Source organism: Cannabis sativa, chromosome 8, assembly GCF_029168945.1.
Source record: "Cannabis sativa cultivar Pink pepper isolate KNU-18-1 chromosome 8, ASM2916894v1, whole genome shotgun sequence".
Classification (NCBI taxonomy): Eukaryota; Viridiplantae; Streptophyta; class Magnoliopsida; order Rosales; family Cannabaceae; genus Cannabis; species Cannabis sativa.
In genome coordinates, this window is record NC_083608.1 from 7,243,527 (window position 1) to 7,260,965 (window position 17,439).

General features: G+C 32.5%; 1 protein-coding gene across 1 annotated transcript; it reads right to left on the reverse strand.

Annotated features, from left to right (window-relative positions):
• LOC115698713 (protein FEZ) lies at positions 1–1,864 on the reverse strand. The gene is made up of 3 exons (XM_030625857.2): positions 1,681–1,864; positions 1,266–1,576; positions 1–1,163 (listed from the first exon to the last, which is right to left on the reverse strand). The coding sequence occupies exons 1-3, from the start codon at positions 1,862–1,864 to the stop codon at positions 261–263; spliced, it is 1,398 nt and encodes a 465-aa protein (XP_030481717.2). The 3' UTR covers positions 1–260.
• Positions 1,865–17,439: the final 15,575 nt, after the last annotated feature.

The window sequence follows — 17,439 nt, forward strand, 5'->3', positions numbered from 1 at the left end:
GAAAGAGTCACTGAAACCATTAATTTTCTTAAACTAGCTAGCTAGGGTCGTTGTAGTTCACATTCTATTTCATCGGCCACACTTTAATTTCCCAGTGGCCATACAAAAGTGATTGATATACAAATCAAAGAACTTTCTTTTCTGCAAAAGCTAGAGAGCTAAACTAATCACGTACTAATTAACTATATTAACCAAAAATAATATATATTAAAATAAATAAAAAAAGTTTCAGGTCAGTTTTTAATATGGTGCTGATCTAGCTAAGTATAGCATTTGTTACTGCTATTGGGAAAATTTGTGGACGTCTCGGTAGGACATGGCGAGGAGGAGTCCCATAGCAAGCTCGGCTTCCATGGATCCGCCATAGCCGTATTCAAAGGTGGCAAAGGCAAAGTACTAAACGGATTGAAACCAAGGGACCGAACAGCGTCCCACGTCTGATCTTCATCCTCCTCATGAATATTATTCCTTGTCATCATGGAACTTTGATCTGTACTAGTATTAGTCGTCGTATTACAAACCATGTTACCAAGAATATTCCCTTGAAAAAGCTCATAGGGCAACCCCATTGAGAAGCCGTTAACATCGTTATTAGTACATTGGTGATCCTCCTCGTGTGATATTCCATTGGTCATCATCAAATCAACACCCTGATGATGATGATGATGATGATGATGATGATAATCTCCAAGTACTGAAGACATGTTTAGTAGCATAGTGGAATTAGGAGAAATATTATCTGGAGGGGATATTGGGAATAGGAAGCTAGCTGGGGAGAAGTGATCTCCACTACTACTACAGCTTGAAATGTTAATATTGGAGTTATGAAAGGCTTTGTAAGAAGCAAAGTGATCAAGAGGAGGGTAAGTCAAACTTATGCTACTACTATTATTATTGGCCGACGAGTTTTGTATGTCGTTTCTATTATTAGTAGTACAAAACTGGATCGGTGAACTGGTTTTGGTTCCAAGTGATGATGACATATTATTATTGTTGTTGTTGTTGCTTGTGAGATCTGAACCAAACTGAGTAGTAGTTGTAGTAGTAGTGGTAGTACAGCTTGGTTGATGATCGACTGATAAGTGAGAAACCCAAGATTGAGAGAGAGCTCTTTGAGCTGATGAGTTGGTTTTCTTGAATATTCTACATATTGCCCAAGAATCCTGCATGTAACAAAAAGTCCAATGAAAAAAACAGTTAATATACAAGGGTTACATAGATAAATATTTTTTGATACAAATAATATCAAAAGAACATATACATACATTAGCGGAGAAGTTTTTGTAGTCCAATAATCTCTTCGATGGAACAACAGAGTGATCGGTGAGAGAAGGTAGCCGAAACTCATGCATCATCCAGTCAGTTTTGAGGCCCTTAGCAGCTCTACCTTTGTAGAAAACAAGAGATTTCTTCAAACCAATGCATTTTGTGCCCTCAGACGAGTATATAGGGCGGTCGGTCCCTGTGGCTTTCCAAAACCCTGCTCCGGTCACCCGGTTTGGTCTGGTGCTGTTCCTGTACTTCCTATCCCTAGGGCAGTAGAAATACCACTCTTTCTCTCCGGTGCTCGCTAACTCTACAACATAACAAAAAAAAAATCGTATTTTTTAGTCAGATCAATATACTCAAAATAATGATATATATATAAGGAGATAATTAATGATTTATATGATATCTTACTAGGAAGATCCCAAGGATCATATTTATAGATGTCAAGTTGTTTGATGAGCTCAATGGAGAGAGGGCGCTGTTGAATCTTTCTCTTTAGATAAAACCCCACAAGTTCCTCATCAGTGGGATGGAATCTAAAACCAGGCAACATCACTTCCTCCAGTTTATCTCCTTCACTTCTCTCATGATCCATACTTAATATAGTACTTTATAAAACCCAACAAATGGAAACGATTGAGAGAGCTACGAGATCTAATATATGATAAAATGAGGTATTTTATTTTATTTTTCCTTTTTGTTGAAACAGATAACCTCTAGAGATCAGAAGTAGTACTCCTCTAGTGAGAGTAAAACAAGGAGTACTGAAACTTGTTTGAGTATTTTACAAGTCATGAGCTTCTCAAAGCTGTCTAAGTAAAACCCTAAAAATATGTAGTATATTGTAGTAGTAATGGTAGGAGTAGTATTACTAGTAATATATGAATAATAAGCAAGTGAGAAAACCCTAAATTTGAAGGGCAATATATGGTTCCCGAGAAGGGGTCTAGCTCCGAAGGTTCAGCCGCCTTTTGTGGTGACTTTAAGGACTGTGTTAAAATAGAAAGAAGCTAATAATATTGGCCAAATGAAGCTCTTAAAAGATCACAACTTCAAATACCAAGATAGCCCTCAACTCAAGAAAAAATATTAATGGTTTTCTAGGGAGCTATAGGGGACTCTTATTTATGATCATTTGTACCTGTAAATGAAATTGGCCCCCATTTGAGTTTGTTTAATCCAAATGGAGGAATCTCAATAAGCTACTAAATCAACACCTTCATGGGGATTTGTGTCTCTATTTAATTAACTCCCCCAATTATCACATCAAATTAATAATTATATAATCAAATATTTTATTAAAGTTTGATTTCTACTATATATTAAAACAAGGAAAGCTTCCAAATATAAATTAATTAAATTAATTAATAGTAATAAGCTAGGTTTGAATAGTTATTTGGAAACGTGGACCAGAACTTATTGCTTCCAACACAATGCTCAAATTAAATACCTGGTGTGTAAGACTGTATCTGATTAATTAATATGTATTATTTTTTAAGTGATACATATTTCTCAAAATCCGAAAATCCCGTTTCTATTCCATTCCCCAGAGCTTCTATTCCACTGACTTTGTCGGATTATAACAATATAATTTTAGGGTCAGAGATACGTACATACAGCCAAAAAGATTAATACGTGTGATATTAAGCAAATCTAGTAATTATCTATGCGTGTAGCTAATGAGGTAAAAGAATCTCACTTGAATAGTTAACCTGGTAAATTTATTAGTTTGACCCACTACATATCTTTAATTATATATATACAATCATATCTGTCTCTTTAATGTTTGTAACTATAACTAATATATATATAATCTCCCTCGGTTATACTATTAATTACTTTTTCCTTTAGTACAAGTCAAATGAGATTAAATTAAATTCGTCGATTGCTTCTATAAAAATAAATAAATAAATAAATAAATAAATTTGTGCTCTTTTCACTATATATTTTATTTATTTTTGGTCGGTGAAATGTGTATTGATATATGATTATTTTTCTTCATGGCGAAATCGAAGAAATTATACTTGATCAATTTTATTTAAAAGAGTTTACTTTGTATATCTGCATGTTATTTAGAAAAAGGTTTCACTATAACAACATACATTTTTTCCTTCAAAAGAAATGTGCTATCATATATATTCATATGCCTTCTCTAATTTCAGATTTCAAGGAGGCAACACAACTAAAAAAAAGTTAACACTACAAAATTTTTACTTTTGGTGACAACAAAAGTTGTGACTAAAATGACTAATTATAAATTACTATTTTTATGTTGTGACTAAAAGGTCCGTAGTTAAACTTAAAGGTATTAGTCACAAAAATTACAATGTATTGTGACTAAATGTGTTTTTAGTCACAATACTTGTTGTGACTAAAACTAAATTAGTGACAACTTGTATCTAAATACTATGTTTTAGTCACAAATAAGTTTTTGTTGTGACTAAAAGTCACATTTAGTCTCAAAAACTTTATATTGTAACTAAAAAGTTGTCACTAAAAGTAGCAATTTTTTGTAGTGTATGTTAGATAAATTAACAATAAACCCATGATCTATTTGTATATAATATAGAACACTATAACAATATATAATAATTAGATATACGCGTTCCTGATTGATCTATAGTAATTACCGCAATTTGATAGTGCAATACTATCAACTAAGTCTTCCTCCCTAGATCTCTAAATCAGAAGTAGTTTATTTATCTGATTATAGAAAGGTATACAATTGTGATGAGATAATATGTATTTATAGATCAGTTAGGGAGGAAACTTAGCTGGATAACCCTAGTTGGACTGGGCCTGCTCATCAAAGGCTTCAGTTAACTAGAGAAGCTCACACTTCTGTTTCATCTAGACTTTACACACAGATGATAAGCCCATTAACTATTGATCATCAACAATATGGGCTAACACAGCCAAGAATTTTTCAATCAACCCAATTTTTAATAAAACTAATAAAATTTAATGTAAGCCCAAATAAAAAGTCTAACATTCTTCCACTTGGGCTACATTAATTTTAATACATATATATTATATATTAAAATAATTTTGTTTGAAAATGACTCATGGCTTGAACAACAGGAAAATATTTGTGGCAACTTTAAAAAAAATGATAGTTCTCTAATAGCATCTCAACATACCGGTCTAATTTAACATTTGATAATGAACTATGACAGTCATATTATTTTCAACTCAACAAAAGACGTTCATAATCACAAATACAAAAGTATTAAATTGGCATGGTCAATAAGTCTAGTAGTGTGGTAAAGAATTATGCTCAACATATGATCAATTTAAAATAACATAATATCCTTATCAGTCCTCAATTTCACTGATACCGTGATGCTTAGTAAATAAGCCAGTGAAATTAATCATACACCACTTAAAATAAGTTAGTGTCACTAAATATGTTTAAAAATTAAGCCAACAAAATATCATTTTCATTAAGCAAATAAATTTAAAAAGACAATGATCACAACAATATGAATCACATGCTTTCAATTCAATCATTCTCGAGAATATAACAAAACATAATTGAAAATATATCCATTCAATAATAAAATATTGAAACATAAAATGTAGTTCGTAACTTTATTTAGAAAATTATAAATAATCATAATTTCTTAAAACAAACAGAAAAGAAAACTCCCACTAACCCAAATGATCAAAAGATTCCAAAATGCCCATATTAACAACATGTTTACTAAATAACACAGCACTTAACACTTTGGTTAGAGGATCTGCTAACATTGACTCGGTCTTGCAATTTTCAATGACAGTGTCTCCTTTCTTGACCAAGTATCTGACAATGAGATACTTTATTTCCATATATTTAGAAGCACTACTAATCTTGTTATTCTTTGAAAAGAAAATAAAAGCATTATTATCACAATAGATTAGCATAGGTGTTGAAATAGAATCAACCACTCGTATCTCCGAAATAAAATTATTCAGCCACAAAGCTTGTAAAGATGCCCCATAACATGTGACAAACTCAGCATACATAGTAGATGATGTGATCAAAGTTTGTTTAACACTCCTCCAAGAAATAGTACCACCAACCGAGGTGAAAATATAGTAAGAAGTTGACTTTAAATCATCTACAAAACTACAAAAATATAAATCTGAATAACCAACAACTTGAAAATTGTCAACATGATGTTCTTCATTGCTTCTATTTCTAAGTGGTTCTTAGGACATTGTTGCTTAATGAACTTGTCCCCTTTTTGAATAGGAACAGAACCAACTTTACATAAATCTATGTTGAACATTTTGAGTACACGATTAATGTAACCTTCTTGAGATTAGCTAAGAACTTTTCGATTCCTATCACGATGGATCTCAATTTCTAAAACATAAGATTCCTCTCCAAGATCTTTCATATCAAAGTTGGTAGATAGAAAATTTTTGGTCTCATTTAGTAATGACAAATCACTGTTGGCAAGTAAAATTTCGTCTACATAAAGAACAAGAAAAATATAACGACTCCCACTAATCTTCATATAAATACACTGGTCAAACTTATTCTCGAAGAAACCAAATGATGTCACAACCTTATCAAACTTTAAGTACCACTGGCGAGATGCCTGTTTAAGACCATAAATGGATCGTTTTAACTTGCAAACTAATTTTTTTAATTCTCCTTGTAGCCTTCAAGTTGAGACATATAGACTTCCTCATTCAATTCACCATTCAGAAAAGTAGTTTTGACATCTATTTGATACAACTCTAAATCAAAATGCACAACTAAGGTCATAATTATTCTGAATGAATCTTTAGTAGAAACAAGCAAAAAAGTTTCAGTGTAATTAATACCTTTTCTTTGAGTAAAGATTTTTGCCACTAAACGTGCTTTAAACCTTTCAATATGTCCCTTTTTATCCCTTTTAGTTTTTAATATCCACTTAAAACCTATTCATTTAAAACCATTAGGTAATAAAACTAGCTCCCATACACCACTTTTCTTCATGGAGTCAATCTCATCATCCATAGTTGCTAACCATTTTGAAGATTGTGGACTATTAAGTGTTTCACTATAAGTGAAAGGATCCACAAAATGATCAATATCTTATTCTCCTTCTCTAAGGTAAACAAAAATATCATGACACTTTGTTGACTTCTTTTGTCTTTGAGATGTTCTTAGAGGAGGTACTTCTGGAATAGCTTCTATTTGTTGATCATTATTTTGAATAACATTTTCCACAACTGGAATTTCTTCAATATCAGGATTCTCGTCAACAACAGGAGCTTCTTCAATAATAGGCCCATTGTCAATAATAAGACCCTCATCATCTTTGATATCAAGATCAATATATTCATCAAAAATGGGAGCATTACCAACTGGAATAGGATTAAGACTACTATTATCATCTCTTGAAATGACATAGGAATAAAAATTCATTTAGATGACTCCCCAATTTCAACAGATGTTGAAGGAATATTTTCATTAACATCAAATTCTAGAAATTTAGCAGTTTGAGATTTGACAATTTGCGTACCACAAGTTGGACAGTAAAAGTGATGGCCTTTTGAGTGCATTGGATAACCAATGAAATAATAGTGAGTTGTTCTTGGTGTTGGGTTTTATGCCCTAAATAAAACTCATTTCATATAATCAGATTTACTTATTAATAAAGATCAGAAATAACATTTTATGTTGCATGGTTCACATGATTTATTTCATGATTATATGTATATAATGTATGAATTCTTTTTAAGTCCAGAACATATGAGTTTGTTAAAGATTAAAGTGCTGCCAGCACAGTGGAATATAATCTTAATTATATGTTCAAAAGTTTATTCCCTGATTTGTCAGAACACTGGATTTAGACTAACATAGTATAATCAGCGATAGGTATTCTTACACCTTGGAAAAGTGTTATGTCCTTTCCAAGACATTGGAAAAGTTTACCAGTATCGGATGTATGGAGTATACATCGGGAGGGACCGATATTGAACTTTGATTAGATATATTAAAATTTACCGTAATATCTATTCAATTCAATATCACCTGTTGATCCTAGATCAAATGATCTTAATCCTGATATGTTTAGGTTCAATCTCAAGAGTGTTACTCGTGTTCTTTGATTTGTTAGTTAAGCCTACTTTTGGGTCAGGGTGATACGTACATTTTGGGAACACGGTAGTGCAATTGAGTGGGAGCGCTAACATAAATATGGAATCTATAGCTTCTATTTGGCAAATAGAAAGTAAAGGATGATTTCCTTCGAGCTTAACCAAACGAAGATAAATGGTGGAGATCTCATTTCACTTAGCTGAAATATCATTTATACAAGGTTAAGTGCTTTAAGGATAAAATACATTGAAGGTGTAGCGGTAACAATAGTGCCTTTTCAGTGTAAATCATCTATATAGAGGATCATTGATCACATTAGGGTTATAACAATGGATAACTAATGACATGTCTATATCATGGAACATATAGAGCGTTCTATATGACTGAGAGTGCAATTCCAAGTTCTAAGTGTGGATTCAATGAGGAATTAATAAGTTAGGGAATTTACTTGGTAAATTCGGTTCAACTTATTGGAAGCTCGGTTATATAGACCCATGGTCCCCATACTAGTTGAGACCATACTGCTTGTAAGACTCAGTTAATTGATTTTAATTAATCAATTATAATTCTAAAAGTTAGACTATGTCTACTTTATAAATTCTCACTAAGTAAGGATGAAATCGTAAATAAAAGGGTTTCTAGGTTTAATTATTAATTGAGAGACTTTGCATGTCTAATTAATAATTATTTTAAATGACAATATTATTTAATAATCTATTTTAGTTATTAAATAATTAGTTTTGGCATTTAAATGATTAGAATTGGAAAAATGGCATTTTTGGAGAAATAGAAATAAAATTGAGGAAACTGCAAAATCCAAGTGAGGTCTATGAAACTCCATGGCCGGCCACTCCCTTTGCTTGTTTCCTTATTATTATTTTTAATTTTAATTGCCATGTAATTGCTAATCAAAGCCTAGCAATAATAGGAAAGTGGTGGATCACACTAAATAAGGCAGTTAATCAATTACACAGTAAAAGAGGAAACTGCTTATTTGGAAAGTTGTGCTCTCCCTTTTCCCTATATAAAGCAACCCTTGTTCTCTTCTCTTGTATGCTTCATAAGCCACGAAATTAAGAGATAAATAGAGAGAAATTTCGAAATCCTTGTGAGATGAGTAGTGCCCACACACATCAAGTGGTACCTCAATCATAGTATGTCAGACTATGAAAATTCTGCATCAAAGAAGGAGAAAAGAAGATCCAGGTTCAGATCTTGGTGATGCTCTGCTACAGAAAGGAATCAAGGGCTAGAGATCTGAACGGAAGGAGTCATAATATTCCGCTGCACCCACTGTAAGGTTTTCTAACTTTATATGTGTTTATTTTCATTGTTTTAGAATTCATATTAGGTTGTTAATCCAACATACTTGTTAGTAAATCTAGATCCTGGTAAAATAATTTCCAACACTTGGATCTAACTTTTTCAAATTGGGATCATAAATCCTTACTTCAGCTGGACAATCCCATACACGAAGATGATTCAGACTAGGCTTTCTCTCAGTCTACAACTCAAAAGGGGTTTTGGGAACAAATTTCTTTGGAACACGATTTCAAATCTTGGTCGCAGTCATAAGTGCTTCACCCCTTAAAAACTCTAGAAAATTTGGTCTACTCATCATGCTTCTAACCATATCCATGAGAGTGTGATTTCTCCTTTCAGCAACGCCATTTTTCTCAGGTGAACCAGGCGTAGTGTATTGAGCAACTATACCATTTTCTTGTAAGTACTTGGCAAAAGGTCTCGTGTGTTATTCAGATTCTGTATAAAAACCATAATATTCTCCTCCACGATCAGAATGAACAACTTTGATGACTCTTCCTAATTTTTTCTCAACCTTATTTCAAAAAAAATTGAGTTTATCAAGGGCGTCAGATTTTTCTTTAATTAAGTAGGCGAATCCATGACGAGAAAAACCATTGATAAAAGTTATAAAATACTTGTTTCTGCACAATGTGGTGGAATAAGATCCACTGATGTCAGTGTGGATAATTTCTAATAAGGATTGACTACACAGTTTGCAGTCTTCTTTCTTGTTTTAGTCAATTTTCCACGAGTACAATCAACATAAGTATCCCAACTAGAAGCATCAAGAGGAGGAAGAATTTCATATTAATTAAACGATCAACCCTTTCTTTAGAAATATGACCCAATCTTTTGTGACATAACAAAAAGGATGTTTCCTTAATATGAGGTCTTTTACCCACAGTATTCACAACATTAAAAGAGGAATCTAAAGGAGCCAATGACAACTTGTAAAGACCATCAGAATAAAAACAATTTTCAATAATTCGAGAGTCAAAGATAATGTCAATATTATCATTTGTAAAAAGAAAAGAATATCCTTGTTTAACTAAAAGCGGAAGCAAAACTAAATTACTCTTAAAAGTGGGAACATAAAAAGTATTGTCCAAAACAATATTAACATGAGATTGTAATTCAAGAACAAATGTGCCAATATAGATAACGTCAACTCCAACATTATTGCCAACTTTAAGCTTGGACTCCCTCTGACTTGGCTTCTTGATATCCCTTAGCCCGTGTAAGGAAGCAGAAACATGAACAGTAGCACCACTATCTAACCACTAAGAATCAATAGGAACATCAACTAGATTAGATTCAAAACAAACACAAGCTAATGTGTTACCTGATTGTGCTTTCTTCTTTTCTAACCAAGTCTTAAATTTGCGACAGTCCGTTCTCTGATGTCCCATTTTTTTCACAAAAGTAACACTTCACATTAGAGTGTTTGGACTTCCCACTATTATTCTTCTGTGTATTCTTATGTTCCTTGCCATTACCATTATGTTTATTAGCACCATAATTTTTATTCTTGAAATTTCCTTTTCCTCTGTTGGGCTTGAGGTGAGAAACATAGTGAGTAAATTCATTCTTTTTCCCTTTTAGCTTGCTTTCTTCAGCTACACATGAGAAATTAGGTCGTTGATAGTTCATGTTTTATTGTAAGTGTTGTAGGCTATCTTAAGAAGGCTAAATGAGGCAGGAAGTGCATGACAAGCTCGATGAATGATGTAAGAGTTAGGAAGAGGAATATTATGATCCTTCAACTTGGACTGAACATTCACCAATTTCAAAATAAAATCTTGCACTCCTTTTAATTCATCATACTTAATGGTTGTCATTTTATCCATAAGAAGTTTAGCTTTAGCATTTTCACCAGTGTCATAAAGTTTGTCTACAACATTAAAAAATTCTTTAGCATTTGTAGTTTTTGGAAAACCACTCAATAGATGTTCAAGAATAGATCTTTTCATAGTAAGAAGACTAAGACGACTTGACTTTTCCCATTGTGCATGAAGAGTTCTCTGGGCAGCCGTACTGTTGTGAGTAAGATCAACATGTTTTTCTTCTCGTAGGCACAAGTCCAAATCCATTATGCCTAAAGTAAATTACATATCTCGATTGCATATCTTATAGTTGAACACATTCCAAATATGGATGGAAGCATTATTGTTGTTCACAGAAAAGGAGATTGAAAAATTCAAAAATTAAAACTTGATTAAGCTATATGAGCATTGCATTAGAAATATTGTAGAATCAATTGGTCATTATAAACTCCCCTTTGGGGTGAGAATATAACATACACATGATTTACCTTCATGAAGTTAACAATAAAGAAAAAATACATATTAATTAAAAATTTATTACCTTTGAGCAAATAAATTTCTTAAAAAATATATATTAATTCAAGCCAAAAAACAATAATAAATAAATATTTAAATTATTACCTTTGGGAAAATAATAAAAATATATACATTTAATATTAACACACTTCATGGAATGTGAACTAATATATGTAAATATTACTTTTGGGCAAGTAATTACACATATAGTCAACCAAAAGATATAATATTTTCTTAGATATGTGAAATTTGGTGATAAAACAATCATTGAAATTAATAATTTTTAGCCAAATTTCTAAAACAAATATATTAATTGCTTTTAATATATTGATAATCAAAAATAAAGTGTCCACCAAAACACATTATTTTTGTATCAAATAATCAAGTTTTATAATTTTGGAACAATAAATAATGAAAAGATGTGAATATAAGAATATTGGTGGAGACTACATAGTGAAGATAAATTAAAATAAGAGAGTGACTATGTCATATGAAATGAAAAGAAATTCAAAAAAATTTCTATGAGTGACAGATTTCAATAAATCATCAAAAATTATTTTTAATAATTTTTTAACTGCATAATTATCATTAAATCAATATTAATTATAAAACGGAGTCAAAAAAATCAATTAAAAAACATAAAATAAATTATAAATTTAATTTTTAGCATGCTGGAAAAAAGAAACGTCAAAAAAGGATGACCAGTGCCACTACACGTGCCCCCACGCGCCTCCTGCGAGAGTGGGCTTCGCAGTTGGAGCAAGTCTTCTTCTTCCTTAGGTGGGTCTAAAACGGGTCGAGCACGACCCGATTGCAGGCGATCAGGTCGAAGAGAAAAAATTAGCCCAAAATGCGACGAAACGAACAGGAAAAAGAGAGTTTTGTTCGTGATTAGATTTCTAGTCGATCTACGCTACTACTTTTGGGTATTAATGGCTAAAAGAGTAGATCTAATGTAAAAAAGCAATTCGAAAATTAAAGAACATAAAAAAAAATTAATTTTTATACCAATCTCAGTCGAAACACAAAATAAATCATGTAAGAACATTGATAAACAATTGATAATGAGATATTCATAATCAATTTTAGATCAAAAATAATAAAATCAAAAAACACAAAATATAATTTCATAATATAATTATATAAACCTTAAAACGTTAAATTTAAAATTCTCATAATTTACACAATGATTTTATACATATACTATAGCAATGGAAAAAAAAAAATAAAACCCCTAAAGTTTTAAGATTCAACAACGAAAAATTTATCATTTATTTATTACGAAATTAATATGTAATTATTGATAATTAACATATACAAATTATATGTCCTAAATTATATACAAAAGATAATCTGATACCACATGTTAGATAAATTAACAATAGACCTAAGATCTATTTGTATATAATATAAAACACGATAACAATATATAATAATTAGGTATATGTGTACCTAATTGATCCATAGTAATTAACGTTATTTGATAGTGCAATACAATCAACTAAGTCTTCCTCCGTAGATCTCTTAATCAAAAGCAGTTTATTTATTTGATTATCAAAAGGTATACAATTGTGATCAGACAATATGTATTTATAGAGTTAGGGAGAGAACTTAGCTACATAACCTTAGTTGGACTGGGTCTGCTCATCAAAGACTTCAGTTTACTAGAAAAGCCCATACTTCTGCTTCACCTATACTTTACACACAGATGCTAAGTGCATTATGTTGGATTAAAAATCATTTGTGGGCACATATGTATAATGTATATGCTATTATAAAGTGTGATACAAAATTAAGTGACCAATTATGTTATGGGTATCAAAAGGGTATTAAAGTGTCATGGAATTAATGTGTAGATACCATAAGTTAATTTATAATTTGTTGAGGGGCCAAATTATAAATACCCAAGAGTTATTCTAAGATGACTCTATAAATAGGTAGTGGTCCCCAAGAAACACTAGGGTTCTGTATTCTCTCCTTCCCCATCAGAGAAAATACTCTAGGAAATAGTGTATTCTTGGAAGATCAAAACCTTCTCTGCAATCTCCAACAATGGCTTCAGGTTAGTGCTTTCGCTCATATTTTATCATCTTCTTCTTCTTTAATTTAGCAAAGGCTTTATAGATTTATGATTTAGGGTTTTCTATATTAAAGCACTTTTAGGAATATGTTTGGATCTGTGATTTATATATTTCTTAAGTGTTTTATAAAACCTAACAAGTGGTACCAGAGCCTCCTTTGTTGAATTAATTGAAGATCTGATGATTTGGTTTATGAAATTTGGGGATTTTAAAAATTAAGGTTTTGATTTTCCTTGAATTGTACTGCTGCCGTAATATTTTGGGTTTAGTATATGTGTATCAATTATTTTTTTTTGGTTGCTGGTAATGCCCGATTATATATATATGCATATGCGTGTTATTGATATATATATGCCCGATTATATGTATAAGAGCAATTGTTCTCTTTTTTGTTGGGGAGCGTGTTGTCTATGACTTCAGCTTCTGTATTGGCTTCAGTTTTGCTTTGCAAAGTTGATTATTAGGTTTTGTTTTATCTTCTTTCACTGTTTTTTGAAAAGCCCAACCCAGAAAATTTTTGTTTTATCTAAATGATATATTCGGCTTTAGTAATTTAGTTTTATCTGTTTATTAATATATTATGCGATCCTATCGATATATGGGTTCATGTGCGTGAGTGTCTCTCATAGTATATATATGATTAATTTATTGATGTCAGCGTAAAGAATTTCATATATTACAATTTAGTTTTATTTTATGACTTGCTGTATATATATATATATATCTTATTAAAGTTTTATACATATTTATAAATAATATGCTTCAGTACTATGTTATATATATATATATAGTACAGTATAGTTTGGTAATTATATATTTTGGTGCAAACAATTTAATTCAAATTTTGGTGTTGGTTTAGGACTAATATTTTGAATAAATTAATTAAAACAATACGTCGCCAAAGTGACCTCTTTTGTGTAGATTAATTTATTTAAATATTAGGTTGGTTGTGTGTTTGTAATTGATGCTTATATTGACTAGCCCAAAGGTAAGTGAATATTTTGCTAGATTTCAAACATACCTGTGGCGATAAATGTGTGACAATTATAAGGTATTTTGTGTGAGCAATACGTTAGTCCAAAGATTAATCTATTGTTTGACACAGTTTTACTGTCAATATTTGATTGCTACACCAAGAGTACCGCTTACAATTAATATTACTGTCCAAAGACTTGATATTAATGTGTGTTTGGTATCTTGAGATGGGATTAACCAAATTTTGAATTTATTGTTTAATTATGCATATTAATGTGAGCTTGTTTTATTTGTTCTATATTCAGCTAGTTCATCTTCTGCTGCTTCAATATCTGCTAACATTAATTCTATTCCTATGCTCAATGGGACCAATTTCAAGGATTGGAAAAGGAACCTACTTATAGTTCTGGGATGTATGGATTTGGACCATGCACTAAGGAATGAACAACCTGCACCTCTCACTAAGGAAAGTTCCCATGATGATAAAAGGGAATTTGAGAGGTGGGATCGTTCAAATCGCATGAGTCTAATGATTATGAAACACGGATTCCGTAAGCCTTTTGGGGCACGTAATCCGAAGGGGTTACTATGGCTAAGAATTTCCTTGAACAAATTGAGGAACGTTTTGCTAAAAACGATAAGGTTGAAATGACAACACTTCTTGGTTCTTTAATGAACATGAAGTATAAGGGTCAAGGAAATGTAAGGGAGTACATTATGGAAATGCATCATATTGTCTCAAGATTAAGGACACTTAAGATTGAGCTTTCAGATGATGTACTTGTACTCATGGTTTTGTTAACGCTTCCTCCACAGTTTAACCAATTTAAAATTAGTTACAACTGTCAAAAGGAGAAATGGACTCTCAACGAGCTTATTTCTCATTGTGTGCAAGAGGAAGAAAGGTTGAAAAAGGACAAAACCGAAAGTGCTCATTTGGCCACTACTCCTAAGGATAAGGGCAAGAAAAGGAAATTTGAGAATGAAGCTGCTAAGGGTTGTTTCTTTTGTGACCAACCTGGACATGTGAAGAAAGATTGTGCCAAATATCACGCATGGCGTGTAAAGAAAGGTATTAATCTTGCTTTGGTCTCGTTTCCGAGGTTAATTTAGTTTCGTACCTAGAAACACTTGGTGGATAGATTCGGTGCTACTACTCACATAAGTGTTTCTATGCGTGTGGTTGCTCGAGCTACCGAAAGCCAAGTGATGGTGAAAGATACATCTTTGTGGGCGATGGTCAATCGGTGGAAGTGGAAGCAATTGGGCATTTCGCATTGTTATTAGGAACCGGTTCTTATTTGGATTTGAAAGACACTTATGTTGTGCCGTCTTTTAGACGGAATTTAGTTTCGTTTCTTTGTTGGACAAATTTGGATATTGTTGTTCATTTGGAAACAATCGGTTACTTTGTCTTTAAATTCAAATATTATTGAACCGGTTATTTGAATACTTATGACAATCTTTATTTGTTAGAAACAATTGCATCCTATAATGAAACCTTGCATGTGGAATCACGAGGTACTAAACGCAAATTAAATAAAGAAAATTCAGCGTCATTATGGCATAAACGCTTAGGTCATATCTCAAGAGGTAGAATTGAGCGTCTTGTGTCTGATGACATTTTGTAGTCTCTTGACTTCACAGATTTCAATGTCCGTGTAGATTGTATCAAGGGAAAACGGACCAAAACTAAGAGATTAGGTGCCAATAGAGCTTCGAAGTCTTAGAATTGATTCACACAGATATTTGTGGGCCATTCCCTACGGCATCTTGGAATGGTCAACAATATTTTATATCATTCATAGACGATTACTCACGTTATGGGTACCTATATCTCATTCATGAAAAAACTCAGTCTGTGGACGTGTTCAAAGCTTACAAAGCCGAAGTTGAGAATCAACTCAACAAAAGGATTAAGAACGTCAAATCGATCGTGGTGGTGAGTACTACGGTAGATATGATGGCTCGTGTGAACAACGTCCAGACCATTTGCTAAATTCCTAGAGGAATGTGGTATTGTCCCACAAGACACCATGCCAGGATCACCTAGCATGAATGGTGTTGCCGAGAGACGAAATAGGACTCTTAAGGATATGGTAAGGAGCATGATCGCTCATTCTACCTTACCCGAGTCCCTCGGGAGAAGCATTAAAGACGGCACTTACATTCGAATAGAGTACCAAGTAAAGCAGTTGCAAAAACACCTTATGAGCTTTGGACGAATCGAAAGCCTAGTCTAAAGCATTTTCACATTTGGGGATGTCCAACAGGCAAGGCCTTATAGGCCACATGAAAAGAAATTGGACTCCAAAACAGTTAGCAGCTACTTTATTGGTTATTCTGAGCGATCTAGGGGCTATAAGTTTTATGATCCCACTGTCAGAAATATTTTTGAGACGGGAACTGCAACATTTTTTGAGGATGTTGAATTTGGGGGGAGAAATAAGGTTAGAGACATTGTTTTTGAGGAGGAATTGAATTCAAACTCAGTTCCTATTATCATTTTAGACAATGTTCAGGCTTCCACACCTCGTCATTGATCAAGAAATGAATCGGAACCTCAACAAGATAATGTTGAACAACTCCCAAATCAAAATGAGGCTATTGTTCCAGAAGAACAAATTCAACACCCTCAAGAACAAGAGCCATTAAGGAGGTCCACAAGAGAGAGAAGAAATGCTATTTCAGATGACTATTTTGTATTTCTTCAAGAACATGAGGATGAAATTGGAATGATGGAAGATGATCCAATCAACTTGCATCGGGCCATGAAAAGTTCTAACTCTCAAAAGTGGATTGATGCCATGAATGAAGAGAATAAGTCTATGCAAGACAATAAGGTTTGGGAAGTTTTCCCATTACCAGAGGGTGTAAAACCAATTGGTTGTAAGTGGTTACTTAAAACCAAGAAGGATGAATATGGTAATGTGGTGAGATTTAAGGCACGTCTTGTAGCAAAAGGCTATACTCAGAAACAAGGCATTGATTATACAGAGACTTTCTCTCCGGTTTCATCGAAAGACTCTTTTAGGATAATATTGGCACTTGTTGCTCATTTTGACCTTGAGTTACATCAGATGGATGTTAAAACAGCGTTTCTCAATGGCGACATTGATGAGACAATTTATATGGAGCAACCATAAAACTTTGTGGTTGGTGACCCAAAGAATATGGTTTGCAAATTAAAGAAATCCATCTATGGACTCAAGCAAGCTTCTCGTCAGTGGTATCACAAGTTTCATCAAGTAATTATCTCCTTTGGTTTTGAGATGAATATTATTGATGATTGTGTATATCACAAGTTCGGTGGGAGTAAATACATATTTCTGATTCTATATGTCGATGACATATTGCTTGCTACTAATGATATAGGCTTATTGCACGAAACCAA